The sequence below is a fragment of the Lepus europaeus genome, chromosome 16 (assembly GCF_033115175.1).
Source record: "Lepus europaeus isolate LE1 chromosome 16, mLepTim1.pri, whole genome shotgun sequence".
Classification (NCBI taxonomy): domain Eukaryota; kingdom Metazoa; phylum Chordata; class Mammalia; order Lagomorpha; family Leporidae; genus Lepus; species Lepus europaeus.
The window spans coordinates 49,362,959-49,381,590 of NC_084842.1; the positions used below are offsets into that span (position 1 = coordinate 49,362,959).

At 59.3% G+C, this 18,632-nt stretch overlaps 1 protein-coding gene across 1 annotated transcript; it reads left to right on the forward strand.

The window, feature by feature from the left end:
* The first annotated feature begins 515 nt into the window (after positions 1-515).
* BLK (BLK proto-oncogene, Src family tyrosine kinase) lies at positions 516-17,615 on the forward strand. The gene is made up of 12 exons (XM_062212942.1): positions 516-623; positions 4,187-4,238; positions 5,759-5,852; positions 6,653-6,751; positions 8,426-8,529; positions 11,412-11,558; positions 12,020-12,172; positions 13,324-13,503; positions 14,491-14,567; positions 15,587-15,737; positions 16,636-16,767; positions 17,410-17,615. The coding sequence occupies exons 1-12, from the start codon at positions 516-518 to the stop codon at positions 17,613-17,615; spliced, it is 1,503 nt and encodes a 500-aa protein (XP_062068926.1).
* The last annotated feature ends 1,017 nt before the right edge of the window (positions 17,616-18,632 follow it).

Here is an 18,632-nt window from a genome sequence, read left to right on the forward strand (position 1 = left end):
TTCCTGGCCATAGTTTTGTCCCCTCCCAAGGAGACTCCAGGTACTCTCAGGAAGAAGCCTGCGCTGCTGGTCTTCCCTCGTTCTAGCACCCCACCTGCCAGCTGGAGCCGGAATGCACCTCCTGCCTGCCCCAGCACAGCTCTGCAGGTTACCAGGAGCCCATGGGCCCAAAAAGGAAACAGGACAGTCTGAAGTGACACATCCAGTGGCCAAAGGAAGCCTGAAACCCAGACACCTGACACATTGATCGGGCTCTTTCTAGAACACTCAAGAGCCTCCCTACCCAGACACCTGTCCCCAGGAGCCTGGGATCCACCCCAGCAATTTTTGGCTGTTGCCTCTGGCCAGGTGATCTCTGTGTCCTGTTCTCCTCTCTGGGCCACTGAAAAATGACGGACACAGGCTCCGCTTGCCCACCCCTTCTAACCACCCTTCTCCTCCACCTTCCTACCTGCAAGGGACCGGAGGCAGCCATGCCATCTCCTACCACCAATCTACTGTGTCCTTTCCACAGGATGGGGCTGGTGGGCAGCAAAAAGCAAGTCAAGGAGAAGGGCAAGAGCCACTGGAGCCCCACGACAGTCAGCGCTCAGAGCAAAGCGCCCCCACCACTACCGCCCCTGGTGAGTGACTGGGGTGGGGAGGCAGCGGGAGGGGGAGTGCGGTGCACCTGCAGCTCCCGGAGGCTACCACAGGTCTCCAGCCAGCCCGAGTGCCGTCTCTAGACAACTCTCGGTTCTGACAAGCCCACCGTAGTAGACAAGCCACACACCAGCGTGGCAGTAGAGCAGAATGCTCAACAACCAGTGCGGATCTTAGTGTGTGCTTCGAAGCAGATTAGTTAACACACCCGTGCCTCAGTTTCCACCTGACGGGTACAGTAGAAGTGCCTTCCTGATAGGCATGGAACAACACACAGGGTCTAACCCAGGATGCTTAGCCAGTGCTCTCTTGTCACAGCTTGGGAGGGCATGGTGGGGCAGGGTCCAAGCTTTTAGCTACACCTGTGCCTTCCTCTACCTGGAAGCACCCGGACACCACTGCCCCCTGCGCAGCGCTGCAAAGGTGAGCATCCTGAGACTGAGGGCACCACAGACCCCCCGTCTCCCTGCAGCCCCACAGGCACTGCACAGGCAGAAAACTTTCCATGGGCAGGAAACAGGGAGATTTCAAGTGGTAACGTTTTACTGCTGGGGAATCCATCTTCCCTTTTGAACAATGATTTACTGGGGCCGGCAGTGTGGTGTAGTGGGCTAAGCCTCTGCCTGTGGTGGCGGCATCCCAGATGGGCACTAGTTCATGTCCCAGCTGCTCCTCTGCTATGGCCTGGTTAAGCAGTGGAAGATGGCCCAAGGGCTCAGGCTCCTGCACCCACATGGGAGACCCGGATAAAGCTCCTGGCTCCTGGCTTCCGATGGATTCAGCTCCAGCCGCTGAGGCCATTTGGGGAGTGAGCCGGTGGATAGAAGACCTTTGTCTCTCCCTCTTTCTATCTGTAACGCTACCTCTCAATTAAATAACATCTTTAAAAAGATCTTTTTTAAAAAAAAGATTTTCTTTATTTGAATGGCAGAACGAGAGAAAGAGAAGGAGACAGAAAGAGATCATCCATCCATCCGCTGGTGCACTCCTCAAATGGCTGTGATGGCCAGGGCTGGGCCAGGCTGAAGCCAGGAGCCAGGAATTCCTTTCTGGTCTCCCACATGGGTGGCAGGGGCCAGGTAACTGGGCCACTTCCTCTGCCTTCCTGGACGCACTGGTGGGAAGGTGGATGGGAAATAGCAGCAGAGACTTGAAGTAGCACTCCATTAGGGGCTGCTGGTGTATTGCAAACAGCGGCTCAATCTACCGTACCACGCCAGCCCCAAACCCATTTTCCCTTAAACACACTTCTGGTTTGTTTACAAAGCAGTGAGCATCCTCTAACAGCCACTGCATTTTCACAAATGCGTTTCCAGGCGATGGTTTGTGCCCCCGCTGCTGGGCTCCTTACCCTCTTTTGGCCTAGGGCACTTGGGAGCCATGCCTGAGCCCTCCTCCTCTGCCACCAGGGGTACATCATGAGGCCACCCCCTCGTTTCTCACAGGGTCTTGGTATGAGGTGGGAGTTACTGCAGTCATCTCATGGCTGAGCCTAGCCATCTTCTCCGCCTGTCACCCAGTTAACCCCCTGGCCTGGGCACTCAAAAACCAGCTGTTTGTTGAGCAAACAAATGATCAAATGGGTAAAGTTGGACTCGAGACAGATTGAGTCATTTCCCCAAAGTTATATGTAAAGTGGTGGAGCCTGGGATTTATTTTAACTTAAAAAAGCCATATAACCACAAGATGACAATTCCTCACTATCCCAGACACCAGCGGCCAGCTCTGAGTCCTGAGAGCCCACTTCTGTGCACTCCTTGTGTGTTCATGTTTTTAAGGGAATGAGATCGTGCTTACCACTTTGCAAAATGCTACTTCAAGATTGTGTTCAAGAAATCTGGACCACAAAAAGAATATCAGAGTACACACATCGGGCTGAAAGAGTACAATCAAGCCAGCATGTGTGCGGCTCCCCCCAGCCTCACGTTTTTCTTGTTGTCTCCCTGCACCTCTGCCTGTTCATCTCCCATAGCCCACACCCCCACTTCCCAAGAGTGTTCATCAAGCCTTAGCTGTTTTCCATTATCACATATGTAAACAAGAATAAACAGCATTTATTTTTCCCACTATGAACTTTATTTTTTTAAAGATATTATGTATTATTTATTTGAGAGGTAGTTACAGAGAGGCAAATGCAGAGAGAGAGAGAGAGAGAAAGGTCTTCTATCTGCCTGTTCATTCCCAAAATGGTTGCAATGGCCAGAGCTTCGTTGACCTGAAGCCAGGAGCCAGGTGCTTCTTCCGGGTCTCCCACGCAGGTGCAGGGAGACTTGGGCCATCTTCTACTACTTTCCCAGGCCATAGCAGAGAGCTGGACTGGAAGAGCACAGTCGGGACTAGAACTGGCACCCATATGGGATACTGGTGCTGCAGGCAGAGGATTAACCTACAGCACCACAGTAACGGCCTCCCAGCTGTGAATTTTAAATCAACTGAATTGAGCAGCAGGCATCCTCTGAGACTTAAGCTTGGGTTCAACATTATGTCTGTGAGATTCACCCACACTGATGCATTGAGCTACAGTTCATTCACTTCACTGCATGGCCACAAGGGTACTTCCAGAAGTTCTTGGAAAACAGAATGGAAAGATAAGTTCATGGGCAGGCATTGTGGTGCAGCAGGCTAAGCTGCCACTTGGGACACCTGCATCTCATATGGGAGTTGGCGGGAACGCCAACTCGACTCCCGGCTGCTCTGCTTCCAGTCCAGCTTCCTGCTGTTGCATCCTGGGAAGCAGCAGATGATGACTCAAGAATCTGGGTCCCCGCCACTCACGCAGGAGATCCAGATGGAGCTCTGGGCTTCCGTCTGTGGCCTGACCCAGCCCTGGCTGTTGTGGGTATCTGGGGAGTGAACCAGTAGTTGGAATCTCTTTTTCTCTCTCTGTCTCTCTCTCTGCCACTCAGGTAGAGAAAAATAAATAAACAAGCATTTCTTTTTTAAAAAAGGAAGTTTTAGTGGAAAAAATGTTGACATTCGTGCCATAGTTTTTCCATAATATGCATTTTCTCCAACCTTTCTGAAGAGCCCTATGATGTTGCAATTTTTCTGTCCTCCTATCACTTGGTCATAAGGATTATTTTGGAAGTTTTAATGTTTATTCTAGGAACACTCTAATCTATGTTTCCTGGTATATATACACAGAGGTTTCTCTCTAGGACATACATTTACAAATATATGTGTTGAGTTTTAGGGAAATGGACTTCCAAAATATTTTTCCTTATCAACAAACACCCTTTTGCAGCTTCATCTTCTACTGGTAGAGCTAAGGGCTTCACCCTGGTGCCTGAGGTTTTCCGCACCCCACAGCTGTCTCTTCCAGCCTGGGGCATCCCCACATGGTTGGAGCAAAGGTGGCAAAGTCTTGAGTATGTCTGAGGGAGGCACTGGGACCCCGGGGAGCTGCTGCTGCAGGTACCGGATTTGCCTGTGCCACCTCCCCGGTGCCCACAGGTATCCATCAGCCCACTTGACAGCTCCATGCTGCCAGGCTGTCCCTCTGCAGAGGCTGCACTAACTCAGAGCCTGTGTGTTTCCGCTCAAGGTCGTCCTTAACCACCTGGACCCGCCACCTCCCAGTGAACTCCCAGAGCAAGGTAAGAAGGGCTGGTCTGCGCACAGAGGCCCCACAGCCCTCTCTCCAAGGCCGGCCCTCCAGGTCAGAGAAGAGAAGACGGCATCCAGAGGCTGACAGAGGCCTGGGTCCGCGGGCGCCTTGGCAGTCTCTCCAGGACCAAGCACAGCTTCCTAATTCTGGGTGGGATTTTTCAAAAAGTCTTTCACAGACCAGAAAGGAAAACAAACAGAAAAGCACTGCAGGGAATTCTAACAGCATCATCAAGTCCAAGCTCTCAAAGATTCTCTCCCAACCTCAACGGCGCGGAGCCAAATGCTCTGGTTCTGGTCCACATGGAGGCACCACCTTGTCACCCACCTTCCCAGCCCAGTTCCAGAGCCCTCTCCGCCCCCCTCCCTCCGGCACAGATTCCACTTCTACTCTGGTGGCAAAACTCGGGTGGGCTCAGATCTCCAGGGCTCCCAGGCTGGTGACCTGTCCAGAGCCAGCTGTCCCCACACAGCACAGAGAGGTCTGCCTGGGCCGGCACAGCCACTCAAGGCCTCCCATGTCCTGTCCCAGGACTGGACAGTGTGTGACAGCGGGTAACGCGCGGCTCCTAGGAAGGGCTCAGTTTGTCAGTGTCACAATCCAAGTGGGATCCCTGATCCTGCTGGGGACAACATTCGTCCCCATGGGGGTGAGCAATCCTTTGCTTCCTGGCAGGGGGTCCCCATCTCCAGAAACGAAGCTCAGGGGAAGGAAATCAACTAGCGGCCCCTGGTGTGCGAACTCCAATCTTACACCCGCACAGGTCCCTGTCCCCACCACAGCCTCTTTCCTGCCAAAGGTCACAGCACTCCTCAGGGACAAAGCGGAGGCATGGACTCCTGGGGAGGCCACGGGGTCTCCAGGGAACCCTCCCCAGATGTGCAGGGAGCCCTCGTCACCCGCAGTGGTCACTGAGAGACAACAGACCAAGCCTGCAGGCCCGCTCCCCTGCTCTGTTCTGGGCCTACAGGCCCGGGGTACTGCCTGCCAGTCAGAAGCCCCATGGAGGTGATCCAGGAGAGGTCAAGGCTAGGGCTGCTGCCTTCAAAAGCCATGCCCTCTAAGGGATAGAGGCTGCAGGGGCAGGGGGTATAGGGGAAGGAGGAGGGACGCTTAGGCGCGCCAGGGGCAAGGGCAGGGGAAGGCGGGGGGGGGGGGGGGTTGGCTCACTCTGCTCCCCATGCTTGGGTCTGCTGTCGGCAGATCCTGACAATGGCTGCCTCCACGCAGCTCACTGTCCACGTCTGTGTCCAGGCCTGAGGGCTTCTCAGAGGACCCAGAAGGGCAGAGAGGGGTGGGCTCTGAGGGACAGCCCAGCCCTGGAGCAGACACAAGGCCCGTGCACCTGCTGGGCACTTCCTCTCCAGGGAGAGCAAGACCCTCACCTCGGCTGCCCCATCCTTGCCTGTCCCTAACCCTTGTATACCCAGAAGGTGACTCGGCCCACACACCAGCCCCAGCCCCCACATCCCTCCTGTGTGGTGGCCATCTCTTCCCTGTTCCTTCCAGAGGGACATTTTGTGGTGGCCCTGTACGACTACGCAGCCGTGAACGACCAGGACCTGCACATGGTGAGGGGCGAGAAGCTACAGATCTTGCAGGAGTGAGTTTTGGGAAGGCTGTCCCCTGGCCATGCACCTGGACACGGCAGAACTCCCTCTCGCTGTCCGCCTCCTCACCCCACACCCCAGCCCTCCAGGGCTGCCTCTTCTCCCCTCTCCCACCCCATCCCACGCCGCAGCCTCTTAAACTTGACCCACTGTCTTCCCTGCCAAGGTCTTCCTGGGGAGTTGGCTGCCCTGCACAGCCTCTTGCTCCATGGTTAAGCTCCTCTACAACCTTCAGAGCCCATCTCTGAAGTTGCCTCCTCTGTGCAGCCCTCCTGGCTCTCACAGGGTCCCGTAGCACCTGCCTGGCTCAGACAACTCCCCCAAAGTCTGCTCTCTCTTGAACACCCCTTGTCCTGCAAAGCCCTGAGAACCTGATTTTGTTCGTGAGGTTCTGTGGTGGCCTTGAACCCGTCCCAGGAAGGCCCTGACCTGTGACCCTACAGGGGCCACCCGTCCTCCTGACAGCAGCCCTCTTGCTTTAGTTTTTCCAAACAAATCCCCTCTCACTCGCTGAGTTCCAAAGTGTCCCCTTCATCAAGAAGGAAGGATGCTCACCAGATGGCACGGCCGTCCTGGGCTGCCAGGCTGCCCCTCAGAGGCTGCGCCCCTCCCTGTCCCTGTGTCATTCCCTGCACCTGCCCCACAGGGCACTGGGCGACACGCACAAACTCCCCCCAGCTGCCACAATGCCCTCCATCACCAGTTCTCTGCCCACCGGCCAGGGATGAGGTTATGGGGAGGGGGTGCCGCCTCTGGGGGCCATCGCTGTATTTCTGTTTCTCCTCCCCCATAGAACTGGAGACTGGTGGTTGGCCAAGTCGCTCGTCACAGGGAAAGAAGGCTACGTGCCCAGCAACTTTGTGGCCGGAGTGGAGTCCCTGGAGGTGGAAAAGTAGGTGGCCAAACAGAAGCCCCTCAAACCGGAGGTGCCTTTCCTGCTTCTGCTCCGGAGGCTGCCACGCAGGGCAGGGCCCGAAAGCTGGCTAAACAGTGACCACAGGGCCCAGCCCGAAGGGGCGGGAGTGGTCCACACAGCACTTAACCCGCAGTGTGACACAGAGGGAGCCACACCGCCCCCACCCCCATCAAGCACGACAAGAGTTCCCTCTCTCGCATCCCCGGGTGGAGGCCAGCCCAGCGTAGCCTTGCGAGCTCACGGTGAGGCTCCCTGGCCAGCAGCCAGGCCCCATTGCCTCCAGGGGCAGGCCTCTAGAGCTCAGCGCCCAGGGGGCTCCCAGGATTCGGACCCTGTTCCGAACCAGCTTCCCCCAGCAGCCTCACCGCCCACACTCACCAGAACCAGCTGTGCGGGTCAGCGAGGCCTAGCCCACGAATGGTGCGCACAGCGCCTGGAGCATGCGCACACGATGCCTGGGGCATGCGCACACAATGCCTGGAGCATGCGCACACGATGCCTGGAGCATGCGCACACAGCGGGCTCCGTCCAAGCCTGGGGAAGGGGCCGCAGCGGGTAACGCTCAGCTGCTCCCGCCCTGCCCGGCTGGGCGCTCTGGCCTGCGGCTTTCCCCGCAGAACAGCTAGCGGGGCCCTGGGGCGTCTCGGTGCTGGACAGTCCTGTGCTGAAGGGGCACAGCTGGAATCCAGGCTGGGGAGTCTCCTGCCTTCTGTCTCCTTCAGACACGGACCCCAAGGGCAGACATGTGTCCGCCCTGCGGAGCCAATGCTGTAGGGGACAGTGATGGATCGAGTGCATTTTTCCTGAGCAGAACTAACAGTGGCCACCCACATAAAGTCCTGGTTTCATTTCGGTCCAGCAGCTGATGGGAAGCGGGATGGGATGAGCAAGCTCCAAGACACAGAGAACAGCTCAGGACTAACTCATCTCTAAGGGTGGCTTGGCAAGGAAGCTGGATAAAAATATTTCCAGGACCGGGATCGGGGTCGTGGGTGACGCCAACTGCCCTGCTGGCATCCCATATGGGCACCGGTTCAAGTCCCGGCTGCTCCACTTCTTCTTTTTTTTTTTTTTTTTTTTTTTTTGACAGGCAGAGTTAGAGAGAAAGGTCTTCCTTCCGTTGGTTCACTCCCCAAATGGCTGCCATGGCCGGCGCTGCGCCGATCCGAAGCCAGGAGCTTCCTCCCGGTCTCCCATGCGGGTGCAGGGACCCAAGCACCTGGGCCATCCTCCACTGCCTTCCCGGGCCACAGCAGAGAGCTGGACAGGAAGAGGAGCAACCAGGACTAGTACCCGGTGCCCCAACCGGGACTAGAACCCGGGGTGCCAGCATCTCAGGCGGAGGATTAGTCAAGTGAGCCATGGTGCCGGCCCTGGCTGCTCCACTTCTGATCCAGCTCCATGCTAATGGCCTGAGAAAGCACTGGAGGACAGCCCAAGCGCTTGGGCTGCTGCACCCACATAAGAGACCAGGATGAGGCTCCTGGCTCCTGTCTTCAACCTTCCTGGGTCTTGGCCATTGCAGCCATTTGGGGAGTGAACCAGCGGATGGAAGACTTCTCTGACTTTCAAAAAAAATTAAATAAATCTTATAAAAAAAACTTGCCAAGCAAGGGGACCCTGAGACTCACCTGTCTTGTCATTTTTCAGGTGGTTCTTTAAGTCAATCAGCCGGAAAGAGGCGGAGAGGCAGCTTCTAGCTCCAGTCAACAAGGTCGGCTCCTTCCTCATAAGAGAGAGCGAAACCAGTCAAGGTAAGCCTTCCTGGCCCCTGCCCTGGGGCCCTGGGAAGCACCCCCTACCACCACCATAGGCCTAGTGTCTGCGGTGAGTGGGGAAGGGTCCCCGTCTAGAGAACCTGTAGCCTCCGACCCCTCCCACTTCTGGCCCTGCTGGGCAGCTGACTTTGAGGCTGTGCACACGAGCAGCTCTCCCAGGCTAGGACACCACCCAGACAACGGGCAGCAGAGGCCAGTGGGAGACCCGCCCCCCCCCCCGACCATGCAACCTGGTCAGCAGGAAAGTGAGGCTGCTGGGGTCCGTGGAGGCAGCGTGGACCTCAGAGCCCTCAATCCCCAGCTGGGATGTGGAATCCAAAGATGGGTGAGCTCCATGATCCTTGAGAGGCCCCTCAGCCAGAAGCCAGCAGGTGACACGGTTTGGGAGCTGGCCTGTGCCTCAAAGGGGACAGTGACTGTGGAGAATGGCAACTTGGAGACACTGGGTCTCCAAGTTGGATCCTGTAACTGAGCAAAACATGGCTGCCCCTCCTCTACCTACTTAAGCTTTTTGCCTTTTTTTTTTTTTTAATGTTTATTTATTTATTTATTTATTTGGAAAAGACAGACAGAGCTTCCATCCACTGGTTCACTCCCCAAATGCCTACAACAGCCAGGGCTGGGCTGGGACCAGAGCTAGGAGCTAAGAACTCAAACCAGGTCTCCTGTGTGGGTGGCAGGGACCCAAGTACTTGAGCCACCACCTGCTGCCTCCCAGGGTGCACATTAGCAGGCCGCCGGAACAGGGAGCAGAGCTGGGCCTGGCCCCCAGGCACTCTGATACCGGATGATACGGGCGGTCCAACCAGCGGCTTATCTACCTTGCCAAGCACCAGCTCCTCTTTCGTTCTTCATGTTTGTTGTTGTGAAATACAAAATACATGTAATACCACGTAAATCATCAATGAGTACATAACTATAAATTATACAGGGTGATGAAAAGTAGGCCCCTGTGTAACCACAGCCAAGAAAGAACATTCCAGATGTACAGTTGTGGTCGTCCCTGCCTCCTGAGAGGTTAGCAACCACTGCCCTGGCTTGCATGCAAATCCTCCCTCGATTTTTTTTGTTTGTTTGTTTTACCACCCACGTTGTGTCCACTGTTGAGTTTATTCACGGGAATCGTGCCATTTTCATTTCCATGTGTATTGCTCTTTCCACTTCTCCTTGTGAGAGCCTGCATCCGTTTGCTAGGACAGCCATAACAGAGTACTACATACACCGTCCCCCTGCCCTGGGGCTCCAACTCCAAGTCCAAGGTCAAGGTGTGGGCAGGGTTGGTCTCTCCGGGAGTGCTCACGCAGCCTTCCCTCCATGCCTGTCCACGTCTTGATCTCCTCTTCTTGTGAGAGCAGCACTGGTGTTGAATTAGCGCCTGCCCATAGACCTCATGTTAATTCATCTCTTCTCTAGAGTCCCAGAATCCCACTACAGTCACATCCCCAGGTGCTGGGGTTAGCACTTGGACATGAGACTTTAGGGACACGATCCAACCAATAACAGATGCCTTCATCTGTTGAGCTGTTGAGAATCCAGTGCATGAGAATCCCAAACCTGCCTATCTGTGTGAGGTTGGTCCACATTGGGTTGTTTCCATTTGGGGGCTGTGAGGCAGGTACTGCTCTGAATCTTATTTAGTACGCACACACAGAGGACCACACAGTCAGCGTCCTCAAGTCACAGGCAGCACATGGAGACTGGGAAGGGAGCTGCCCCGGTAGGGGCGTGCGGGCCAGCCAGTGCGGGCTGCAGGACCTCGGTCCGCCTCCCAAGCCCCAGTCTGCTGGCCGCCTTCCCCCGTCAGAAAATCCCAGTCTCCACAGCGCCCAAGTCCGGGGCAGCCGACACGGCACAGAGGCAGGGGCTGGGTTTTGTGAACCTGAAGCTGACAGGATATGGACGACCTCTTTAAGAAGAAAACCAGATTGTCCAAAGATGTCAGGGTCGGGTCCTTGGAGGACTGAGGCAGGAAGGGACCCTAAGCACCGGCCTAGCAGCGTGGCCCGGGGGAGAGCCCCCATCCCGGGGGCGCCAGGGTGCAGGAGCCCCTCCGAGCCGTGCTCTGCTCTCCTGGAGACCCAGCACCAGGCCCGGGCGGGCTGAGTGGGGGGCGCTGTGCCTGCGGCAAGGGGCGTGTGCCCCGCGGAGAGGCCGAGATGGGGTCAGGGCTCTGATGGGAGAGGAGAAGGACGCGGCCACGCTGGAGAAAGAGGCCCCGCGCCTGACCCCTGGCGGGGAAGCGCGGCACTGCAGGGCGCCCCGGAGCCGCCGCTGGGAAGCCAGGTCTTCCTTCCGGGCCTCGGCGACCCCAAATGACAGCTGTGGGTGTGGGGAGAACAGGAGGTGCCCATGGAACCCAGAGAGCTGGGCAGGGGCATTTTAGGAAAACCTCGGGGTCATGGAAAGCAGAAACTCCTACCTCCGAAGTTGTTCTTGTGGGCAGAAGGGCATCACGGATATATAAGGAATTGAACAGGGCCACTGGGGAATAGCTTACGATGCCCTCTGCCCAGGGCACGGGTACCTGATGCTGTGATTTGCTATTTGCTTGTGGGAGCCGAGTCAGCCTGATCAGCCAGAAAAATAAATAAAGCTCCTAACCCCCAACCCCTGCCAGCAGCCGCCTTAACGTTTCCCAGGGTTTCCTGGCACAGGGTCCCTGAGTGACCAGGCGCCCAAGTGGCGGACAGCACGAACAGCCGCACGCTGTCCTGCCAAGGAACCGCTAGGGGGTGGAGGTCGAGATGAAAGAAAAGGGAACTTACGGTGGAAGCAGCCAGAACTGAGAGGAGCTTTTTTTTTGCAAAGCATTGAAACAAAGCCCACAAGCCCATGCTGAGTTGCCATCTTCTCTGCAGGCGCTTTCTCTCTGTCGGTGAAGGATGCCAGCCCCCAGGGGGAGGTGATCAAACACTATAAGATCCGCTCCCTGGATGAAGGGGGCTACTACATCTCCCCCCGAGCCACCTTCCCCTCCCTCCAGGCCCTGGTGGAGCACTATTCTGGTAAGAGGGGGCGCCTGCTGGGGCTGGGGCTGGGGCTGGGGCTGGGGCCAGAGGAGCCCTGAGGCTGTCTCTAGGATCCCAAATATTGTGGCTCTCGGGCGCCTCCGTGGGGTGGAGGGAGACGATCCCAAAGGCGGATCTAAGGATTGGCCACACTCGGCATGGTGAGTCCAAGCCAGGGGCCCTCTACTGGCTCAGCGTGGGACCTCTTGGACAGCAGCAAGGATGTTCAGTCTCAGCAAGGCAGGCTGATGACTGCAGACCTGCTCTATGCAGAATGAATGTTAGAACCGAGCGTGGACATGCGCATGCGCATGCACCTGTGCCTACGCTAGGAGGCGGGGCTCGGCGGGGAGACGCGGGGGAGGGAAGGGACTGACACGGCCAGGGATGACGGGCTCTGGAGCAGGGGCCTGGCTGTTCTGGTAACCTCCTGTCCGGTCCTGTCTTCCCCAATGCAGAGAAGGGGGACGGTCTATGCCAGAGGCTGACCCTGCCCTGTGTGGGCGTGGCTCCTCAGAGCCCCTGGGCCCAGGACGAGTGGGAGATCCCCCGGCAGTCTCTGAAGCTGGTCAGGAAGCTGGGCTCGGGGCAGTTTGGCGAAGTCTGGATGGGTGAGTGGTGGTGCGCCGGGCCCTTCCCCTGCCCCGGGGCCCAGAGCATGCAGGTGCCTGGAAGGCAGAAGGCTCAGCATGCGCCTCCCCCTGGGGCCCCGCACAGAGGCTGTGAGGACGAAGTAATGCAAGTCCAGAACCTCGAGCTGTCCACCCATGCCCGCATGCCCGTAGGGACATCTTGCTGGGGAAGAAGGAATCCAGCTCTCCACCCCCTAAGTCTAGGCCCCCGCTTTGTTCCGCTTGGCCTGCTGGTGGCCTGGCCTGGGCCTCGGGGTGAGCTTGACCATCTGGTCCACCCCTCGGCTTGGCTCCCACAGATGGAGGCGGTCTGAAGCATGGAGAGCCGTGAGCCAGGAGCTCTGGATCTGACTGTAGGTGCAGGTGCTGCAGCCAGCCACTGGCCTTGTCCCTTACCCTCCAGTCCCGTCTCCCCACCTTGCACTTACAGCTCATAGGACCACTCCCCACTCCCCATGGGCACCATCAGAATATAAGATCCAGTGGTGCTTCGATCCCTGCCCTGGTCCACTGGGGCATGATTCAGGGTTGGATCCTGAAGCCTCCCCAAATGTCTACACCCAAGGCTGATGCCCAAGGGGCCTCTGGCAGGAGCTCCTCCAGGCGCCACTGCCACAGGACAGGGCGGGGCATGTCTGCTCAGGGTTGCTGGCTGTTACCCTTTGGGGGTGGATGGAGCTCTACGGAGCACTGGAGAGCCTGGGGCTACAGGAACTTTGAGGAGTGGGAAAGGAGGAGGGAGCAGGCCCAACCCCCCTACCTTGCAACTGCATGCAGCTCACTTCCATGTCAAGCTGCAGAGTGACACGGAGGGGCAGGAGGCAGGCTATGTGCAGGGCAAGGGAACGCCACTCTGACCCTGGTATGGGGCAAAGAGGTGAACGCCCCCTCCCCCCCCCCCCCCCCCGCCTACCCTACTACCAGGCAAGGTGAGTTCCTCAAGAGACTGAGACCCCAGTGCAGCCCGCGGAGCAGAGGTCCCCAGCTCTGAGCCCAGCTCAGATCCCCTCCTATAGAATTGGGTGGCCCAATTCTGTAGGCTGGGAAGGCACCGCCTCCAAGCAGCCCCCTCTGTCTTGCAAAGGGCTGCTCCATCCTCTCCCCCAACCCCCTGCCCTGCCCCGGCTCAGGTTACTACAAGAACAACGTGAAGGTGGCCATCAAGACCTTGAAGGAGGGAACCATGTCTCCAGAAGCCTTCCTGGGCGAGGCCAACCTGATGAAGACGCTGCAGCACGAGCGGCTGGTGCGCCTCTACGCCGTGGTCACCAGGGAGCCCATCTACATCGTCACGGAGTACATGGCCAGAGGTGTGCCTCCTGCGGGGCTCCGTCCTCATGCTGGGCGGGAGCCGGGGTGGGGCCCTGCGCTGGGCTTGCCTGGCCAGGGGGTCTGTGAGCTCGTGTGCTGCAGACGGAGGGCACTGCTCTGCATGCTTGGGGGGTGGGGGCTGTGCAGTAGGAAAAGGCTGAGAGGGAAGAGAGCTGACGGGTCCTTACCTAGCAGAGTGCAGGCCACGTTTCTGCAGTGTGTGTGCTTATCACACTCTTCTGTGCTCACAGGGAGGGTAGCGCGTTGCCAAGTGGAAAGAGCTGGGTCCTTGGGATTTTACAACCTGGATGACCACAGAGACTGGGCTGGGCAGCCTCTGAGGTCCACGGCAGGTTCCCATGGGCAGCAGACTTGGGCGCACGTGGGGGTGGGGGGATCAGCCTCAGCCTGTCACCTCCCTCTTGTCCCCTCCCCCCCATAACCCTGACCCTGCATGGTGCCTTTAAGTGGCCATGGTGATACAGTTCCTTCAACATTGCCACGCGGGCTGCAGCTCGGCTTTGATTCCACAGCGCGGGGGCCATAATCTCCGTCCCAGGCCCCAGGCCCAGTTCTCTCCCTTCTGGTGTTTCCTTGGTCCTTGGGGCACAGTCTGGCAGCAGGGACGGGGAGCGAGGCAGACGGGCGGGAGCACCTGGCTGGGGAACAGCACTGACCTTCCAGTCAGAACCTGGCTTCCCTTCTCAGCCCGCCCCGCCCCCCCCCCCCCCCCCCCCGCCAGGGACCTCAGACAGGTGGCTGACCTGGCCACCACCTAACTGCTTCTCCCCAGCTGGGGGCTGTCAGCTGCGACTGAGCTTCAGTGGGCAAGGCTCCCAGGGTCTGCAGGTGGACCCCGTGCCGAGGCAGCAAGAGCTCTGATGGCGCCACCAGCCACTTCCCACCACCAGCAGGGGAGAGGCTGGCACAGGTAGCCAGGGGTGGGTGGCTTTGCGGAGGTCCAGTTGCAACTTCTCTTTTCTTAGGCTGCTTGCTGGATTTCCTGAAGACAGATGAAGGCAGCAAATTGTCCCTCCCACGCCTGATCGACATGTCGGCCCAGGTTGGTGCACCACAGGTGCAGAGGGAGCCTGGGGGGAACCATGCCCTCACCCCTGCCCACGCCCCTCTCCCTGGTGCTCTGGGCCTTAACAAAATCAACTGCTTTTTAAAAGACTTATTTACTTGAAAGTATGACAGATGGAGAGAGGGAGAGAGAGAGAGGATCTTCCATCCTCTGGTTCTGCAGTGCTGGCGTCTTGCACCATGGGCCCGAGGGGTAAACTGGCTGTGTGTCCTCTGCCTCAGTTTCTCCACTTGTCAGTCGGGTGAATAGAGCCACAGCTTCTCAGCTGGCAGGCACCAGAGCAGTGCAAACAGCCGAGGATTTGAGAAGGGGACGGAGAACAGGCTTCCTCCCCTTTGCTCTCTTCCACCTGGATTCTGCTCAGGCCCCCTGTGGCCACCTCGGGGCAGGTGCAGGGCCCGGCCCCCGGCCACAGACTGCGTCCCGCCTGCTCCTCCACTCCGTGCCCTGCGTACTCTTCCCTTAGTCCCAGGCCACAGCCATGACCCTCAGCAAGGTGAAGCAACTTGCAGAGGGCCCGGGGTTCCCACCTTGGGCTCCCCAAGGAGAGGACACGCCCTCCCCACCCCTTCCTGTTCTGCTCCCTCCTTCCACAGACGCCTTCCTCGCCCTTGCCCTTGCCTTGGTCCTGCTGCCCGCCTTCCCCACAGTCACTCGGACACTGCCCAGATGCACAGGCTCCCCCTGTGTCTCCAACCACTGTGTCCCTGCCATGCCGGGCTTCTGGGGGCCTGGGGTTGAGCTGGCTGGGGAGCACTGCCTCCCACATGCCTCCCCTAGCCACAACATCACCCCCATGCAGCCACCAGAAGCAAGCAAAAAGCCTGCCCCAGCCTGCCCTGCCCTCCCAGCCTTGCCAGTGGACGGTGAGGTGGGCTTGGCAGATGGGCTGGTGGGGGAGGGGGTGCTTAGGGGCTATGCAGGGGATGCTGGGTGCGTGCACCCTCGCTCCCGGCCCCCACACGGCCCTTCATCTCATGGCCTTGTGCCCTCAGATTGCTGAAGGCATGGCGTACATAGAGCACATGAACTCCATCCACCGCGACCTGAGGGCGGCCAACATCCTGGTGTCCGAGGCGCTGAGCTGCAAAATCGCTGACTTCGGCCTGGCCCGCATCATCGACAGCGAGTACACCGCCCAGGAAGGTGAGCAGGCCTGCCCTGCCCCGGACTCTACAACCCCCGTGGGAAGGGACCTCAGCGTTGTGAGGCGCCCTCACCTGCACCTGCACGATCACCTGTCCTGGGTGCCTTCAGCAGAGCAGACTGTCCACAGGGGAGCGGCTCTGCAGGGACACAGGCGTGGTGGTGCTGCCTGGAGCTGATCCCCAGTGCACGGTGCCACAGCAAAGGCACTGAGAAGTCCCGCAGCGACCTTTACGTGTACATAGGCCTCACCTCTAGTCTCCCCAGCTAATTTGAGCCCCAAATACTTTGCCCGTTTGGTTCCTGTACACTGTCCACCAAAGCGGAGTTTCACGGATCAAACTTTGAGCAGCAGCGCCTGCACCGGGTCAGGCTTCCCCCAGAGCACTCTGCCTCAGTCTAGTGCAGCTCGGGAGAAGCGAAAGTGAGCGGAGGTGTCGCTGTTAGCCGAGCACCGTAGCTGGTCGGTCCAGGAGGAGAGACGGGCTCGGTCCCTCAGTGACCGAGATAGCAAGGCCATGGAAAAGCTCAGGCGAGCACAGCGTGGGCTAAGACTCCAGGATTTGGATTCATGCCTCACAGCACCCTGGGGAGGCACCCACATCACCTGTTGCCATCTCCAGGTTGCAGGACAAGTTCACATGTGCGGGGAGGGGGAGAGTCTGCCATCCCAGATGGACGCGCTCTTATGAGGTCCATGTGCCCTCCATGCAAAGACCCAGAGGGGAGATGGGGAGTGCTCTTGTGTCCTGGGGTATCTTAGTGATTCCTGGAGGCAGCTCTGCTGTGTCCAGCAGCCGAGCCCAGCAAGGCCCCAGAGTGGGGGCTGGCTGGGGGTGTGTAGGGGTGCAGGCACCCAGGCACCGCCTCTCAGAGCCTCCTGGGGCTTTTCCTGCAGGAGCCAAGTTCCCCATCAAGTGGACTGCGCCCGAAGCCATCCAATTCGGGGTGTTCACCATCAAAGCAGACGTGTGGTCATTTGGGATACTCCTGATGGAAATTGTCACGTATGGGCGGGTGCCGTACCCAGGTAGGCTGTGCCCCACAGCTCTCCCGACGCTGCCTGTCTCCCCGATGCCGTCCTGGGGTGGGAGGGGCACCGGCGCTGCCCGTGCTTGCCACAGCAGGGTCCTGTCAGTGAGGACAGAGACCAAGGCAGGTCCCGGGGGGGGGGGGGGGGGGGGTTGTGCTGCTTCATCATCTTTGCCCTGACCTCAAGTGAGCTCTGAAAACAGCAATCAGAGTGAACTCCACTTCATTCCCAGCCGATCTGTGTCAGCTGGGGACAGGTTGGGGACAGGTTGTCTCTCCCTGGTTCTTACACCTGGGGTGTGTACCAGAGCCCCGTCCTGAGCGGGCAGAATGCAAAACCCCCACTCTCCGCACCGCTCAGCCTGGCAGTCGGCCGGGGTGAATTTTCAGGGCACCTGCCCAGTGCGTGGCGGCTGTCCCAGGCAATCACAGATCATCAGAGAGGGTCCTCCTCGGGGGGCTGCCCATTCAGGAGGAGACGCACAGCCTCCCTACAGCCTTTCTGCCAACCCTAGACAGAGACGGCCCGAGCCGGCAGTCAGGGCGCCTGCCGGGAGGAAGCAGGGGTCTGCGCCCGTGCGGCGCGCGCCCTCCCCGTCCTGAGCCCGGCGCCCCGCCCCGCGCTGTCCGCTGCCCGCAGGGATGAGCAACCCCGAGGTCATCCGCAGCCTGGAGCGCGGCTACCGCATGCCGCGCCCGGACACCTGCCCGCCCGAGCTGTACCGCGACGTCATCGCCGAGTGCTGGCGGGACCGGCCCGAGGAGCGGCCCACCTTCGAGTTCCTGCAGTCGGTGCTGGAGGACTTCTACACGGCCACCGAGCGCCAGTACGAGCTGCAGCCCTAGGCGCGGCCCCGCCCCCCCGGCTCACCTGTGCGAGCCTCGGGCCCGGGATGAGCCGCACCTGTGGACCGCTCCGGCTCTTCTTCAGGCCGCGGGCGAGCCGGACGGGCTCACCCACGTCTCCGATCAGGAAACCAAGGGTAGAGGTGACCTCGCAGGTTCGCCGGCTGGGCCCTGGAACGACTTCCCGAGCCCCTCTGTGCTTGGCATCACGGGGCAGGACCATGTGGCTCCCCACGCCTGTCGTTCGCGCTGACCGCCGCAGGGTTAAGCCGCGGGAGGTGCGCAGAGCGGTGCCAGCCCCTCGCAGGCGCCGCCGTGCGCCCCAAGCCGCGCCCTGCCCGCTGCCGGGGGCCCCGACCCAGGCGGCACTCCGCACTTTGGGACTGTTCTGTAATAAAGTCGCAAGAGTCTGGCCTTCCCCGGGTAGTTTCTGCCGACAAGACTGGCGACGCGTGCCCGCTTGCCTGAGGGTCTCTGCCCCGCGAGCCCTGCAAGGCGCAGGGTCTGGGGTTGAAGGCGAGTCCCGCCCCCGCAGGGCGACCACGAACCCCTTAGTGCCTTTTCCGACCGGCAGGGGGCGTCCTCATCCCACTTATCCCCGGCCCGTGGGCGCGGGTCTGGAGCCAGGGCGCAGCGAAGGCTCAGAACCAACGACAGGGGGCAAACGCCAGGAGTCTGGCGTGGCGGCCACTGTTGTCGCTCTGCAGCTGAGGAAGCTGCCCTAGCGCCTTACCCTACAGATGAAGGAGGTCACCCAGTGCTCCACAGACATCTCCTCGGGGCCCACGGGGCCCTCCTCTTGTCCCTGGAAGATTCTATCTCCTAGTCTTGGGCTGGATCTGCAATCGTGGTCTTTCTGCAGCGGTTCAGTGGCGCAAGCCTCGGCTTGGCCCCTTGCTCTCAGCCCTGGCTGCAGGGAGACCCAGCTGCGGTGGAGTGCAGAACTTGGGGGGAGGGTATGGCAAAGCGCCAGTGCCCCAGGTGTTTCCTCCTGGACCTCCGGGCTGAGCTGTGCGA

Excerpts from the sequence above, each read along its gene's own strand:
- BLK (XM_062212942.1), top strand. The coding sequence starts at position 516 with ATGGGGCTGGTGGGCAGCAAAAAGCAAGTCAAGGAGAAGGGCAAGAGC. Across the intron at positions 6,752-8,425 it reads GAGTCCCTGGAGGTGGAAAA|GTGGTTCTTTAAGTCAATCA; the intron begins GTAGGTGGCCAA and ends GTCATTTTTCAG. Across the intron at positions 15,738-16,635 it reads CGAGTACACCGCCCAGGAAG|GAGCCAAGTTCCCCATCAAG; the intron begins GTGAGCAGGCCT and ends CTTTTCCTGCAG.